The sequence below is a fragment of the Mangifera indica genome, chromosome 3 (assembly GCF_011075055.1).
Source record: "Mangifera indica cultivar Alphonso chromosome 3, CATAS_Mindica_2.1, whole genome shotgun sequence".
NCBI classification, from domain to species: domain Eukaryota; kingdom Viridiplantae; phylum Streptophyta; class Magnoliopsida; order Sapindales; family Anacardiaceae; genus Mangifera; species Mangifera indica.
In genome coordinates, this window is record NC_058139.1 from 21,503,057 (window position 1) to 21,518,808 (window position 15,752).

Genomic DNA, 15,752 nt, shown 5'->3' on the forward strand with positions numbered 1-15,752 from the left:
TTTTTTATTTTTATAATAACAATTAAGCATGATTCGTTTATTAATTATTTAAATAATATATTATTATACAATTTAATAATTTTATCTTTATAATAATAAATTTTTTAATAATATTAAGTTTTATTAACCACATGCAATTTTATCATTTTGCTTTAGTCATTTAATTGGAGAGTTTAAAAATTATTGTGATAATTTATTTTTAATTATTTATGTTATTTTATTTGATTTATAAATAATAAAAAATTTTAATAATCTTTTATTATCAATAATAATATAAAAAATAATATAATTATAATCTCCATTTAAAATTTTAAAATATTATCAAAATAATTATAATTTAATTTTTTATATAAAAATAATCTTATCTTCAATTAAAATATTTTTCAACTCAAACATTTTCCCAAATTAATAAATAAAAAAGAGCAGTTTTCACGTGAAAACGCAGGTTAAATTTAATAGCAGACTCGAATCATGGCCGTTGGTTCTGCACACGTTCTCTGATGCCAAAATCATAGTACCGACTAGACGCCTGCTTTCTTCATCATGTCACGTGATTGAATCCGATTGACAGGCTTCAGTTGACTTCTACCTGGTGATTCGTTCATTCTTTATTCAAAACAAACAGCTTTTGTTTGTACTTTGTTGCACATTTTATAAATATTCCATGTTCCTAGGACCTTCCTAGTTCACTTTCATTCATGTAAGTCCGATGCCTTATCCCCTATGGGTACTTTAAGTTATAAAATACGAGATTTTATGTATAAAAAATTATAAATTTAAGTCTTATCTAATAATATATTAAAATTAAAATTTTAAATTATCTGATTCAATGATTATGAATTTGATCATTACACTTGAGATTTCTCATATTTGACAGACTCGATTTGACATTGAAAATGCAATCCAATTCAGGTGAGATTTTTTGTTACAAAATAAAAATCCAATGCATTGAATTATTTACATTACAAATTTTAAAAGTTGATTCACCGATTTCCTAATTGAAACCGAAGGATTACACACAAAGATAAATTCGATTTGAATTATTTGACTTTTATTTAAATTTAATTCAATTTGAATTTACCTTTAATGAGGTATATGAATAACAACCACCAAAAATTAATTATAATATGGGCCACAAGGATATATTGGGGCCCAATTATGCGAAAATATTGTGTTAATGGGCTTTACCATGTTCAATTGGGCCGTGCTATAATGTTAATGAATCTTAACCGACGAGGCAAAAATTCAATCGTTGAGTGATCAATTATTGATTGTAGATTGTTTTTCAATGTATATTGAGTAATACTATATATATTTATTTTTTGTATATAATTGTATATATATTTATATGTGTCATCATATGATTAGATATTATTTTATCTTTAATTTAAAATCATTCAATTATATGATGACACATATAAATGTGTATATATTTATATACTTAAAGTGAGTTCACATAATTTTATTGATGTATTTTTCATATGATATGAATAGAAAAGTATACATATTCTAAAATATATCAAAAATTAGTATAATACAATGAATATACAATATGATATATATTATTAATACTGATACAAATTTTTAGAAAACTAATGACATAATAGAGGTATATGTGAGAAAATTTTAAATTTCATGTGTTGGTGATGTTTTCTAAGACAACGATGTGATAATTAGATTTTTTTTATTATTTTGGTATTATTTTTTATAAGATATATAATAAAAAAATTAAGTTTTTTTTTTTTTTATATACAATATGATGTACAATTTGACTACTAAGAATGATAATGTGTTAAGCCGTTGCAAATTGATTCACTATTAAAATTTATAAATGGGTCAATTAATATTTACCCATTAAGACGCTCTACGACAAACATAATATAAACTATAATAAAATTATATGTATACGGTTTTTAGTAATTAAGTGACTAGTTCAATAATATATTATCATATAATTAATTAATTTTAAATTAAATATAAAATAATATTTAATCATATCATGATATATTATTTAAGTAATTAGATGCACATAATATTGTTTTAAAAACTAAATGGTATATGAAACATCTCATAATATGCTAGTCGATTGGGATTGAATCATAGTTAAATTATTTTTGAGTAAGTTTAAGTCTCAATTCATGAATCCTGAATGACTTTTTTTAAGATTTAAACTAGGGCAAATGACTATTTTCTACCTAAGTTTTAACTTACTATCAAAAATATACCCAGACAAATAAAAAACTCAAAAACTCACCCATCCCTAAATTGACGTTAAATTAAGGGTAAAATTATGATTTAACAATAATATTAAAAAATATATAATTTTTTCTCATTTTCTCCCTCAAGTTTTGAAAATTAAAATTTCACCGCATGCTTGAACTTTGACAAGTGACTTTTTTCTCCCAAATTCCTAAATTTTTTCTTCACCCCTCATCCTCTCACCAGTGACCGATACAACATATTATTGGATGACAAACATTATCCAAATCTAAATGATGTTCATCATCCTTCATTGGACAATGGAGCGTCATCCATTCTCTAAATGATGCTCGTCATCCAAAATGGATGATGGATGGATGACGCTCTATCGTTTAAAGATCTAGATGACAAAACGTTGTTTAAATCTAGATGACTATCGTCATCTTCTAGACAACTTTGTTTTGTTCCTCCACTGTTAGTTTGCCGTTTGGCAAAGAAAGTGGTCGGATTTCATGTTTGGTATCCTAGGGGGAAAGAGTGAATTTTTCAAAATTTAATCTAGAGAGGAAATGTTTGTTTTCCAAACCAAAGGGGGAATGAGATATAATTTTAATTATTTTAATATTATTGGTAAAATAATTATTTTACCTTTAATTCTAACAAAAAATGTGTAGGTGTGTCTTAACAGATTAAAACTTGAGTGGGTATTTGAGTTTTTGATTTGCTGCAGGTGTATATTGTAATTTCACCAAAATTTGGGTGGCAAATAGTCCTTTGGCCCTTTAAACTAATATCAAATTAGATCTTGTTTATACTTTACTTGGATAGAATACATCCCTAACATGGCCGTTAAATCACATATCAGTGTAATGTATTAAAAACTTAATTTTCTGTATTGTATATTGAGTATCATATGATATAAATTTTAAATAATAAAGTATTGATAAAATAATAAAAAATTATAAATTAATACATCATCATTTTAAAAAATATCATAAACACCTACAAATATTTAAAATTTATCATATATATTCCTACTACATCATCATTTTCTCTAAAATGATATATTAATATATATATCAATTAAATTATCGTATTATACAATATGTCTATTGTATCATATTAATTTGATACTTCTTATGATACATATTATTTTTCTCATATATTATATCATATCATATAATATATATTATGTATCATAAGATACTAATAACTATTTCCTAATAAAATTTATTTTGCCTCGATTTCACCTGGTTTTATTCTCTATTACTTAAGTACTTCTACATCGTTTACAATGCTCACTTTGACTGCCGATTTCTGTGTAGTCCTGAGAACAAACGGGGGTATCTTTCTTGGTGAACGCTCTTCTTAAGAAAGACACTTAAAATTGTTGTATTTGACGATTCTTGATCAAAACTTTTTCATGTTATTTTGGCTTGTAATACTTGACGCCTGCTTTGTTTTAATCGCTGGCTCAATGCAGAATCAAAAGTATCGAAGAATTAATAGATTTTACTTGCATGACCAATTCAAGAAGACTATGACACTAGTGACTTGTACCGTAAACTATTCTTAACAACTATTTATTGACCCTAAAAATTTCGTCGAAACGATACGGAAGTATACTAAATTGTAAGGTGCAATTCTATATAAATAATTGTAATGAATAAGTTTAGTATTACTTTTCTAAGCAAACGAGATAGTTTTCATCAATTTTTTCCCCTAATGTTAAAAACCGAAACAAAAGTCACTCGGATTCACTGTTTATGAAAAATTCACCATAGACAGTAACTTTTGTGTGAACAGTTTTTTGCTATTGCTTTTGCTTTGTGTTTGTGTGACTATATTTTGCACATTGTTTACATCTTCGTCAACAATGACTCTTTCAGACAAAATCTAGTTGAATTACAAGTGATATGCTAGATCACTTTAGGGGAATGTTTGGTTACGAGTGTTTAATTCCAATAGCAATAATACTTCATGAACTAATAATATTGTAAATACGAATATAAACATTGATGTATTGTTATATGATTGATTAATTTTAAATTATACGTAAAATTACATCTACTCATACGAGGACACTTTTGTGTTTATACATGTATTTGCATTTGTCATATACTCATACTCTTTATAGGTCAAATTTACAAAAACAACGATGAGGAGGTGACTAATAAGCACATATCGATAACTTTACAAATTACATGTAGTGAATAGCCTCATCATTTACCAAGTAGTTCATGACACAATACAAACAAAAAAACCTTCTATCGGGAAACTAGAAATATAACTTGTGATAGTTACAATAATTTCTCGTGATCTCATTAACATGCAATTATAATTTCCTATTATCGTGTAATCACTATTCATAATATCTCTAACTACGATTGGAATGCAATTAAATTAAGACATACGATCATTCACTTTTTATAACAACATGATTATTAAATCTAATTATTGAGTAATGGTATATGTACATATATTTAACACATAATTTGAGTATACAGATTATGTGTCATCATGTGATTGAGTGTTATTTTACGGATAATTTAAAATCATCTAGTCACATAATGATACATTATTTATACACCCAAATTATGTATCAAAAGTATCTTAGCATAGTTTAATTACTAATTATTTCATTATTCTTATACTTTTAATACCAAAAGATTGTATAAAATCAAAGGATGCCACTTTTAACATTATATTGTTACATTGCCAAATTACAATGAAAACTATTATAGATATCTATTTTAAATATACAAATAAATATACACTTATATGCGTCATCCTATAATTGAATATTATTTTATTTTTAATTTAAAATCATCAAATTACATGATAATATACATCAAATATGTATTTATTTATATACTTAAAATGAATACATATAGTTTTGTTAAAGCCCAAAAGACTTATTCTCACTTAAGGTTTAGTGCAAAGACAAACTCAAACATGCGAGGTTTTAAAAACCCAAACACCCATCCATCCTTAAAGTTATATTAGATTTTTCAGTTAAAATAAGAGTAAAACCGTTATTTTATCACTAAATTCTAAAACCTTAAAAGTTTATATCATTTTCCCCCTTTAGTTTGAAAAACTAATAATTTTCTCTTTAAATTAAGTTTTGAAAATTTATCATTTACCTTATAGGGTTTGGCCAACTAATCTGGCAAACGGATTACGTCTTTTGATTCAATGAAAGGAGCATTGCTAAAAATCCTACGAAAGGATGGTGATTTGCATCATCCAGATCTGGACGTCTTTCGTTGTCCTTTTATTTACATTCGATGGTGATGATAGGAGAAAAAAGAGATAATAACAGAGATAGTGGTGGAGTTTGGTGTGGAAATAGGAGGCCACTGATGGTCGAAGAGATGAAAAAAAATTTAGATTTGAAAAGAAAATGTGATTTTTCAAAAATTGAAAACTTTAGATAATAATAAAATTATTAATTTTAAAAAATTAAGAGAATAAATAAGATAAAATTATATTTTTTAATAATATTATTAAAATAACGGGTGTATTTTTACATTTAACAAAAAAAAATCTTACAGAAATTTTGGAACAGGAGTTAGTGTTTGAGTTCTTAGAACCTTATGGATATGAGTTTGTGTTTTCTCCACACCTTGGGTGGGGACCACTATTTTGGCCATCATTAAATTACAATATCAAAATATTCTATGGACGGATATTTCTGATGAACAGGTGAAACCATGTTACGATCTGTTGTACTTTTCATTGATGCGAATATTTGCATCAAACAGTAACTACGTTGAGTGGATATACTGTACTTTTCAACCAGATACGCTCTTCTGTTTCTGATCCATCCTTTAAATTTTGAACGCGTCTGCACAGGAAGCCTTATGTAGCATCCCCGCGCTTTTCTCTCTCTCAAACTACCATTTTTTTGTTTCATTCTTCACCTTCCTCCGATTCCCATTTCGACAACCCCAGCACACACACACTCTCAAAAGAGCCGAAAATTTTCATTTTTGAGATCAACCCGGAATCAGCATCAGAATCCTCTTCTTCCTGTTAATTAGTGTATGTGTTTTATGCAGAGGCGGTGGTGGTGATTGTGATCATGATGATGGGGATGTCATGAGAAAGCTTTGACTCTTTTATAATAAAGGGCTGAACCACTATCACTGACTCTGTTCAATTTTCGAGTTTTAATAGTTTTCAAAGTCAACTTTCTCGTCTCTCGCTCGTTATTTGTTTGCTATCTTTTGGATTGCTGGGTTTTTGCTGTAGTTTTTTTTTTTTTTTTAACTTTCGTTTTTATTCAAAAAGTTTATTTCTTTTATTTATTTGATTTAAAATTTTTCTTTTTAAGTTTCTGAGTCATTGTTATTGGTCTGATATTGGTGGGAATTGGGTCGCTTTCTTAGGGTTTACTTTTGTTCTCTTGTGTTTGATTTATTCTTTACATTTAGAAGATTTTAAAAAAAAAAATGGTTGGTGATGGGGAAATTGTGGTTTTAAATTGAACTACCAGGGGCCAATCTTTCAAGAGAGTATAAGAAGGCGAGTCACTATTTGATATACTTTTTGTTCGCTTTTTACAGTCAGAACTTTTTTTTTTTGGGTATTATTTTTTTCCTGGGTTATAAAGTCAGTCTTGGAGGGAACTTGAATAGGAACTGTGGTTGGTGAAACAAGTTCTCTGTTTGGTATAATTTTCTCTATTGTATTCATCATTTTTTAATTTGAGCATACTGTTCTGTTGTTGAATATTCATAGTTAAAGAGGTAGTAATTTTTTTTTAGTGTTTGATTCAAGGTCGTTGACCATATGTCTGTGATTATTATTTTTATCAAGACAAGAAATAGATAAATTGCATCTGGCTTATATCTTTTTTTCCATTCTTGAATTCAAAGTATTCTTTGTTGTTCAAGAGTTTGTTCAGTTGTGTTGTTGAGTTTGTTTGGTGTCTGAATATGGATTTGAATACAAAAGATGGACCCAGAATTGCCATATCTCCAAAGAAATTTGATAACCAGGAGGGAAGTGTGAATTCAAAAATGAAGGGTACAGGCACTAGTAGTAGCAAGGACATGCTTGTGAGAGCCGATAAAGTTGATCTAAAAAGCTTGGACATGAAGCTGGAGAAGGGCTTGAGCTGGCTATGGTCTAGAAATTCTGAAACCCAAAGGACTAAAGAAGAGTGGGAGATTGATTTGTCTAAACTGGAAATAAGGAATGCCATAGCTCAAGGGACCTATGGGACTGTTTTCCGTGGTGTTTATGACAATCAAGATGTTGCAGGTATTAACCTTCTTTTATTTGTTTATCTTTTCAAGTAGATATAAATGTTTGATTGTGCTTAAAACTCGTGCTTTGAGTGTTTTTTCTGAAATCGATGCTTATCTGTCATTTAGTTTTCCCATGAGTATATACAAATATGTGAAATGGTGTGTGGAACTATGAAGAGAAAATAGTTGTCAAATTGCTATCTGTAAAATCTATGTTACTGAATCCTTCCTGGTACTTTTGGGTATTCAATGAGGATAGACAACAATAAAATTAGGAAGAAAATTTTGAATGTTTGAATTGTCTAGTTCAGACAGAAGGATTTTATCTGAATGAAAACTCCAAGTCATTTTGCAGTACATGGCTACACTAGTTTTTCATGGTCAAATTTGATATTGATCATATGAACTAAACATAGTTTTTCATGGTCAGATTTGATATTGATCATATGAACTAAACTTAATTGGTTTTAGTTGTGGGATTCTATTCATATATATATATATATATATATATATATATATATATATTTATTTATTTATTTATAAAAAACTGGAAAGTATGAAATATTTGTTGTTTGTTATTGCTTTGATCGATATGTTGCTTGTTATTTATTTGATTGATAGATGTTATCTTGTGGGCTCTTTGAAAGGTTGTGGATTCATCAAAATCTCCATTTGCTTTTCTGATTTAAATTACTGGAGTAACTCATTATCAATAGTTATAGCATTCATTTAGTGTTGTTGTTGAGATTAGTTGATTGGTTTAAAGAATGCATTACATTTCCTTTTTAAAGAATGCATTAAATTTTCTTTTTACCTTTAATAGGGAAGTGATGAAAACTAAAAGCTATTCTTATGAAAACCAATGCAACCGATTGGCTCTTAGCAAAGACATTCCCCATATATATGTTTTTTTGTATTGATTTTGTTCTATCTGATTTTACACCCATACCACAGTTGTTCTGTTATGAATCTTTGAAATCTTTTATCGGATGTTGACTCATAATTATTTGGGTAGGGACAATCTTATTTCTGATCATCTCTTATTTGTGGATATGTATACATGGCTGGCAAACGGATCCTAACTTTGATCACATATGTTTCAGAATTCTCCAGTTCTAGTTGTATCAAATGAATGGATAGAAACGGTATATCGACCAGGATAGATGGGTTAAATTGTAGGTGAATCAACTCTAATTATATTTCAACTGTACTCTTATTTGAGTTACTTAGAGTGCTTAGCTGTTTTCATAGTTATTTGAGGATGTTATTATTTCATATATATGACAGATTAGTTACTGGTTACCAGAATAACCTTAGCCTAACTTTGAAGTTAAAGTTGTAGTTCAAATAGGAGTATTTTGGGTTCAGAAATATATTAGACAAACTAGTTAGGTTTTCAGTCTGGTAATGAAGGGATGATAAGATTTTGCTCTTCTTTAGGCTATGTGGGAAGGTTGCTGGTCAACAAAGGAAACCCCTGTTTTATCCATGTCTAAAGTTTTACTGTCATGATAATTAAGGTATTTGTCCTTTAATTTTGCACTGACAGTCATATTTAATAGTTTGAATTTTGTTTAATGATGTTAGGATTTCTGCATTCTTCATGAATATGTTGTGTAATTGAAGAACATTTGAACATTCAGAAGATTTTGTCAATAATCCTTTGCATTGCTTGGCTTGAGGTCTTACTGAATTATCCTTAGCTTACAACACATTTATGAAACTTAAGCTTAGATATGTTGGTTCAAATACTTATCCTTTAGAGATCTTAATATGCCTTGAGCACCTTGTTGATATCAAAATTTCACCGTAATTTTGTGTTGAGTTATAGTGAAGCTGCTTGACTGGGGGGATGATAGTATTGCCACCACTGCCGAGATTACTGCCCTGCGTTCGTCATTTCGTCAGGAGGTCGCTGTATGGCAGAAATTGAACCATCCTAATGTTACAAAAGTACAAATTCTTACTTGTTATTCATTTTCTGAATATACACTTGACAAGTGGCAATATTATAATCTAAAATTTGGAATTCTTTTGTGTAACTCGTGAGAGATTAACAACAAAATCTTCACTTGGCTTGCCTAGTTTTCTAGTGTCTACCTCTTGCATACCATATGTTTTTTATAAGGGGTTGTTCGAAACAATTTTCTAAGACTAGGATGTGATACAAAAATCTTTGTTGTGTTATAAAAAAAATATTTTTATTATCTTGAAGCTGTTGTTAGAGTTAAAGAACTGTTGAAATGTAAACATTAAAAATTTTTTTTTTTAATTTTCAGATTTTATAATAGTTTCTGAGAATGAGACCTATTTTTTTGGAAACATTTCACTATACATATTTTTCTTTTATAATTTGCAAAAGTCTTTATATATCCCTTGTTTTTGAAGTTAAAGGTTTGCATTAAACTTCTATATGAAATGGGCCTTAAACTTCTGAACATGGTAAATTGTTATTAAAGTTGTAATTGTATATTTTTTTATGTCTCTTTGGTAATGATCTTTTCCCAAATTTTGATACAGTTTGTCGGAGCTTCAATGGGAACCTCAAATCTTAAGATTCCTGCAAAAAACCCATCAAGTAATGCTGACAATACCCTTCCTCCTCAAGCTTGTTGTGTGGTTGTGGAATATCTTCCTGGTGGGACACTAAAACAATATTTGATAAGGAATAGGCGAAAGAAACTTGCTTTCAAGGTTGTGATTCAACTTGCCTTGGACCTCGCTAGAGGGTAAGTCTAGTTCTTTGGTATTCTTGGCAAAAATACAGTATAAATAGTTTCTCTTATCGATTATCATTTTTTGAAATTCTTATATGCAGTCTTAGCTATTTGCATTCAAAGAAAATTGTGCATCGTGATGTCAAAACAGAGAACATGTTACTGGATGCACACAGAAATCTCAAAATCGCTGATTTTGGTGTTGCTCGTGTTGAAGCTCAAAATCCACAAGACATGACTGGTGAAACTGGTACCCTTGGGTACATGGCCCCCGAGGTATTCATCTCTTCTTAAACTTTGATTGTTTTGTTGGGCAGAATAATTTGGAAACTGAACTTTTATGTTATGACCTTGTTCACATAAGTGAGTTGAAAGACTTTACAGAGGATCTAAAAGGGATTTTTTTTTTTTTTAAATTTGAATGATATGCTTTGAATTTTATTTCATCCATGTAGTTAAAAATATTTTTTCTTGAGGGTTGGGTGGTTGGATTTGGACCTTCAAAATTGTAACCTTCTCAGAAGAGGTGATCTATCATATTTACTGGTAAATTTATGAACGCATACAATTATACACAAGCAAGAAAACATTTGTATTTCCATGAGTGTTCAGCAAATGAGTGACAAATTGATGCAGAACTGAAACACCTTGTTATTTTTTAGGATGTATCACAAGCAGCATAAATCGACAATCTCTCTCTCTTGTAAGATCCTGTTTGCTTTTGTGACAGTGTTGACTAATTTACAAGATGCTTAATGTAGGTTCTCCAGGGCAAGCCTTATAATAGAAGATGTGATGTCTACAGTTTTGGAATATGCTTGTGGGAAATTTATTGCTGTGATATGCCCTATCCAGATCTTAGTTTTGCTGATGTGTCAGCTGCTGTTGTTCGACAGGTTAGCTCTTATGCTTCAGCAATGTACTTAATTTGCCGTGCTCTTGCATGTTCCAGATCATTGAAGGAAGTCAAGTGTAATAAACTGATTGTCACTTTCTTTTTAACGATATTTTTCTTTTTTTGTCACCATTCTGATGGTTTGATTCATGCATTTTTTTGCTACTAGAAATGATCACTTTTTTCATCATCAGTCCGGCTTAGCCATCATGTGAATACAGAAGTTATTAGTTTCTTCACGAGTGGAAAGCTTAAATTGGTTGTTGTCTGGCCATTTGAAATAATTTTTGCAATATAATTATATGAATAAAAAGTAAAAATCTTTCAGTTTTTTTCCTTTCTAATTATATAACTAGCAGACTGGTTTTATCTAGCATCTAGAAATTTGTTTATGCATCTATGAATGTGTATGCAGTTCTTATATAGGAAAGCAAAAATCTTTTTACATCTTTTACATCAGAACGTAGTGGTTATGCTTAAGATGTGACAATCCTCCAGAAGCGGGTATGAAATTTCTTAAACAGCTTAGACTAAGAGGAAAAATTTAAAAAAAAAAAAAAGGAAAGTTCTTTGGAACTAAAAATTGAAGGTTTTTTTATCCTTATAATGAAGTATTGTAATCGTTGCATGATTGATGTTGGGAGTTTCTTATGTGGGTTCCTTGCAGAATTTGCGGCCAGATATTCCTAGATGTTGTCCAAATTCTTTGGCCAATGTCATGCGAAAATGCTGGGATGGAAATCCGGAAAGACGTCCAGAAATGGATGAGGTGGTGAGAATGTTGGAAGCAATTGATACAAGCAAGGGAGGTGGGATGATACCTGAAGACCAGTCTCGGGGTTGTTTCTGTTTTGCCCCTGTTCGTGGTCCCTAATGCTTTTCTCCCAGCTTATACGTGTAGGAGAAGCCAAAGATGCAGGAACTGCTGGTTTATTGCTTTCTGGTTGTCCAGCCGAGAACTTTCAAACATATTTCAGCACAGCAGTGTACATGATTAGGGGAAACAGTTTATGATTTTAACTTATACTCTTTGTTCCAAATGAAAACTTTTACAACCTAAATTTATCTTTGAAGTTACTGCACCAATTTATACATATGTGTTGATGCACACACATCTTGCAAAACCAGTTATGATTACTGACAGTTATTCGGAGCTCATCAGTCTTAGAAACGATGAGAAGAGGTCTGATGGGTCTCTTAAATTTTCCTTTCTGTCCTTTGTATCGTTGAAATGAGAGCAAGTAACCAAGTATCTCCATTCCCCTTCTTTTCCTGGTTCTAAGCTCACATACAGAACAAGAGCAGTTAGGTGAAAAGTCCAGTTCATTCCTGAACTCAACAGTGTGGATTTGGGTGGTCCTATGAGTAGTAGCATTATGTATACAAACAATAAACGTAAATTTATGCATAAATGATGATATATCATCATGTGATTGGATGTTATTATATTTTTAATTTAAAATTATCTAATCATATGGTAATATATTATTGTTTGTGTATATAATTTTTTTGGTGGTCCTATTTCTTTCCCTGAAGGCTAAACCAAACATTTTCCCACCAGGTAACCCATCCACAGGCAAGCACTTATGCATCAGCATATTGCAAACCTGCAAATAATTTATAGATGGGGAAATTCTTTGAATGGGATGTTGAAATTGTGGCCAAATGGAAGCAATTCACAATAGAACTCCAAGCAAGTTTCAACTTAGAATCACGTAATATTTGTCCCTTTCTTCATCTATGCTACATCAGTCTTCTCCACTGGTCTTCTTCACTTATTCTGATGGCCTTGCATTCTCTTTAGTCTAATTTTGGTCAGCGTGAAATCTCCTGGCTAATCTTGACAATGAGTGGCTCCTTAATTGGACAAAATGGATTGGAAGTTCGAGTTTGCCAAACCAGTAAAATCTCAGTTCAAGCTCATCCTCATTGAGTTGATAAAATCTCAGCTCAAGCTCTAGCTTGAAACGGAAATAGTTAGTTAAAATTATTTTAATTCTTTAATTTTGAAAAAAAAAATTCTTTAACCCTATAACTTGTATATTAATCAATTATTCATATATTTAAAATTAAAATAATAAAATTTTAATAATGCAAGTGTAAGATTTAAAACTTTTTGAGACCAATCTATTACAATTGGTAATTTTTATATATATAAAAAAAATCCTACAAAAATTGGCCTTCAATCCATGAGAACAAAAGATATAAAATCAATAAACATCCTGAGCACAAGTATCAACCAACTAGCTGATGCTCTTGCCCAGGAAATTGATCTATTAAAGAGCTGATGCCACATCAATTTATGAGAATGAAACAAAGAACCGATGAATGCATCTAGTTTCAAGTTCATATTGTACAGATCCACACCACATGAAGAAATTAGAGGACATCTATTACACAGTCAACAAAAATTTGTGAAAGAACATCTATTACACAGTCAACACAAAATTGTGAAAACAGACAGGTCTTCCATATGGGGTTCATGAATTTGGGAATATGGAATCAAGGAAGGTGTTGTGCATTGGATCAGAAAGCCAGAGTTTAGCTAGATGATGATGAGAAGAGGTGCAGCGATGGACTTCTTCGATGAGCCAAATGGTGGCTTCAGCTTTAGAAGGATGAATGACTGTATCCAGGGGCTTAAATTCATCTTCAGAGTCATACCTTGATTTGTCCCACTGCTTTAAGAGTATATTAGTGAGGTAATGCAAGGGTTGCTGATATAAGTGCTTAATCGAATTGCCTAGTCCCACCCATGAGGTAAATGGTATAATAGAACCACGGTGTGTAGGGATCGGAATCTGTTTCATGTATTCCTGATACAATTCCGCCTTTTTGAACAGTGCAGCTATAAGAAAACATATCATGATAATGGCTTCTGTAAGCATGCATAGTTTCAACAAATAAAGAAAACATCTCCCCTAAAGCAAAGAACTTACTATTGGGACCAAAAGCACAAAGAATAAGCTCAAACAATGGGAACATATAGACAGTTTTCCTATTAATGGACAAAGCTCATCCGAAGTATAGGAAAAATTAGATCCAACATCCCAATATAAATACCTTCAGATGTCAAATTCTCTATAACAGTAGTATCGATGCTTGACTGCTGACAACCATATCCATCATCTGTATCTGATGAAGATGATTCATCGGATGATATAACATCAACATGCTCAGTCCATGGGATTGCCCGCTTCATGGCCAAGTTAATGACTGGAAAGCAAAAGCAAATATCCTTGCCAAGTAAGCCAACATATTAAGGCCTGAAATATATGTACTAAGAATAGTAATAATTTGTATACTACGGATTACATGACTAGATATTATTTTATTTATGACTCAAAATCACCCCCATCATGTACCTTAGTATACAAAAATAATACCCATTTACACCAATAAGTTCTCTTTATCTACACAAATTAGTACCGATTTTTAGCATAGTTTCATTTCTAAAGTAAACAAAAAGAAATGCAAGTCCTGCAAATGAGTAGCCACACTATCAAACTAGCCAAAGGGGTATTTTTGTTTATTTATAATTTAAAAGAAATGAAGCAGGAATTGATCATGGCAATATTCTACACAATTCCAAGCCAAAACTTAGACACTAAACCAGGTTGGATGAAAAGATTATCCATTTAAGAGTACAGAAGAAAAACCCACAATCGAAACGCCAACAAAACTTAACCCTTGAAGTCCATTTGAGACAATTATAAGACAAACAGTAACAGCAGTAACTAACCATTAAAATCGGAAAAAAAAAAAAAAAGCCGAATGGGTGTTAAAACTTTGTTTAAAATGAAATGCAGAGAAGGGGATAAAAAGAGAGAAGAAAGGGACTTACATGGAAGGAGAATTATTGGAGTTGGTTTGATATTTTGCAAGAGTCTGCTTGTAAAGAAAGAGAGAGAGAGAGAGAAAGAGTTAGGGATTGAATTTGTATCATGTTAAGTGCAGAGTTTTTTCTTCCAGTCTTCAACCAGATTCCCAGTACTCGCGGGTAGATCCATTACCCACTTAATGGACCCGGACTCTGACCCGCTGGGTCTTACTCTACAACTACAAGGATGGAAGCCAAATCGTTTAAGCCTTAAGCAGCAACAAACCAATGAGGTTGGACTGGATTATGACCAATTCTAAATAATTTTCAATACAAAATTAATTCAAATTTAAAAAAGTCAACTCAAAATCAAAGAATTAAAGTTTTAATTGGACTCAAAAGAAATTTTCTTTTGGTTTGATATGAGTGGATTGGAATAAGTAAAAAAATAGTTTTTTTAAGGCCAAAAGACTATTTCCCACCTAAGTTTCGATACATTTTTAAAGTTATACTTAAGAGGTCTGAAAAATCTAAATTCTCACTCATAAGTTAACTATCGTTAGAATTTTACATTAGAAATAGAAGTAAAATTGTTATTTTATTAATAATATTAGAAAAATATATAATTTATTATATTTTTTTCCTAATTTTTAAAAACTACTAACAACTTCACCCTTAAAGTTTTCTAACATTTCTTCCTCAAACCTTGGGTTTTTTTTTCACCCCTCAACCCATCATCTTCGACGTCGACGACCTCCTTTCTCCAGCCTAAACCTTTGACTAGCACACGAGAAGAGATCTGAAGACACTGATGACTAAAGATCTCATAAGAGGAAGAGATTTGAAGATCTCTTCATTAGAAT

General features: G+C 30.6%; 2 protein-coding genes across 3 annotated transcripts; one reads left to right on the forward strand and one right to left on the reverse strand.

Moving 5' to 3' along the window:
• Positions 1–5,886: 5,886 nt before the first annotated feature.
• LOC123211328 (serine/threonine-protein kinase STY13-like) lies at positions 5,887–12,163 on the forward strand. Of its 2 annotated transcripts, none has more exons than XM_044629981.1 (6): positions 5,887–7,470; positions 9,289–9,410; positions 9,978–10,186; positions 10,276–10,450; positions 10,936–11,146; positions 11,737–11,875. In XM_044629981.1, coding segments are annotated over exons 1-6 (1,047 nt in total). In that variant the 5' UTR covers positions 5,887–7,142; the 3' UTR covers positions 11,739–11,875. The 2 variants fall into 2 exon arrangements, with proteins under 2 accessions (XP_044485916.1, XP_044485915.1); XM_044629980.1 differs by having other exon boundaries at positions 5,893–7,470; positions 10,936–11,070; positions 11,737–12,163.
• A 1,111-nt stretch (positions 12,164–13,274) lies between these two features.
• Positions 13,275–15,118, reverse strand: LOC123210726 (protein RDM1-like). Its single transcript, XM_044629201.1, has 3 exons — positions 14,914–15,118; positions 14,133–14,285; positions 13,275–13,917 (listed from the first exon to the last, which is right to left on the reverse strand). The coding sequence occupies exons 2-3, from the start codon at positions 14,269–14,271 to the stop codon at positions 13,550–13,552; spliced, it is 507 nt and encodes a 168-aa protein (XP_044485136.1). The 5' UTR covers positions 14,272–14,285; positions 14,914–15,118; the 3' UTR covers positions 13,275–13,549.
• Between the last annotated feature and the right edge of the window lie 634 nt (positions 15,119–15,752).

Excerpts from the sequence above, each read along its gene's own strand:
- LOC123211328 (XM_044629980.1), top strand. The coding sequence starts at position 7,143 with ATGGATTTGAATACAAAAGATGGACCCAGAATTGCCATATCTCCAAAG. Across the intron at positions 9,411-9,977 it reads ACCATCCTAATGTTACAAAA|TTTGTCGGAGCTTCAATGGG; the intron begins GTACAAATTCTT and ends ATTTTGATACAG. Across the intron at positions 10,187-10,275 it reads GCCTTGGACCTCGCTAGAGG|TCTTAGCTATTTGCATTCAA; the intron begins GTAAGTCTAGTT and ends TCTTATATGCAG.
- LOC123210726 (XM_044629201.1), bottom strand. The coding sequence starts at position 14,271 with ATGAAGCGGGCAATCCCATGGACTGAGCATGTTGATGTTATATCATCC. Across the intron at positions 13,918-14,132 it reads AGAGAATTTGACATCTGAAG|CTGCACTGTTCAAAAAGGCG; the intron begins GTATTTATATTG and ends GTTTTCTTATAG.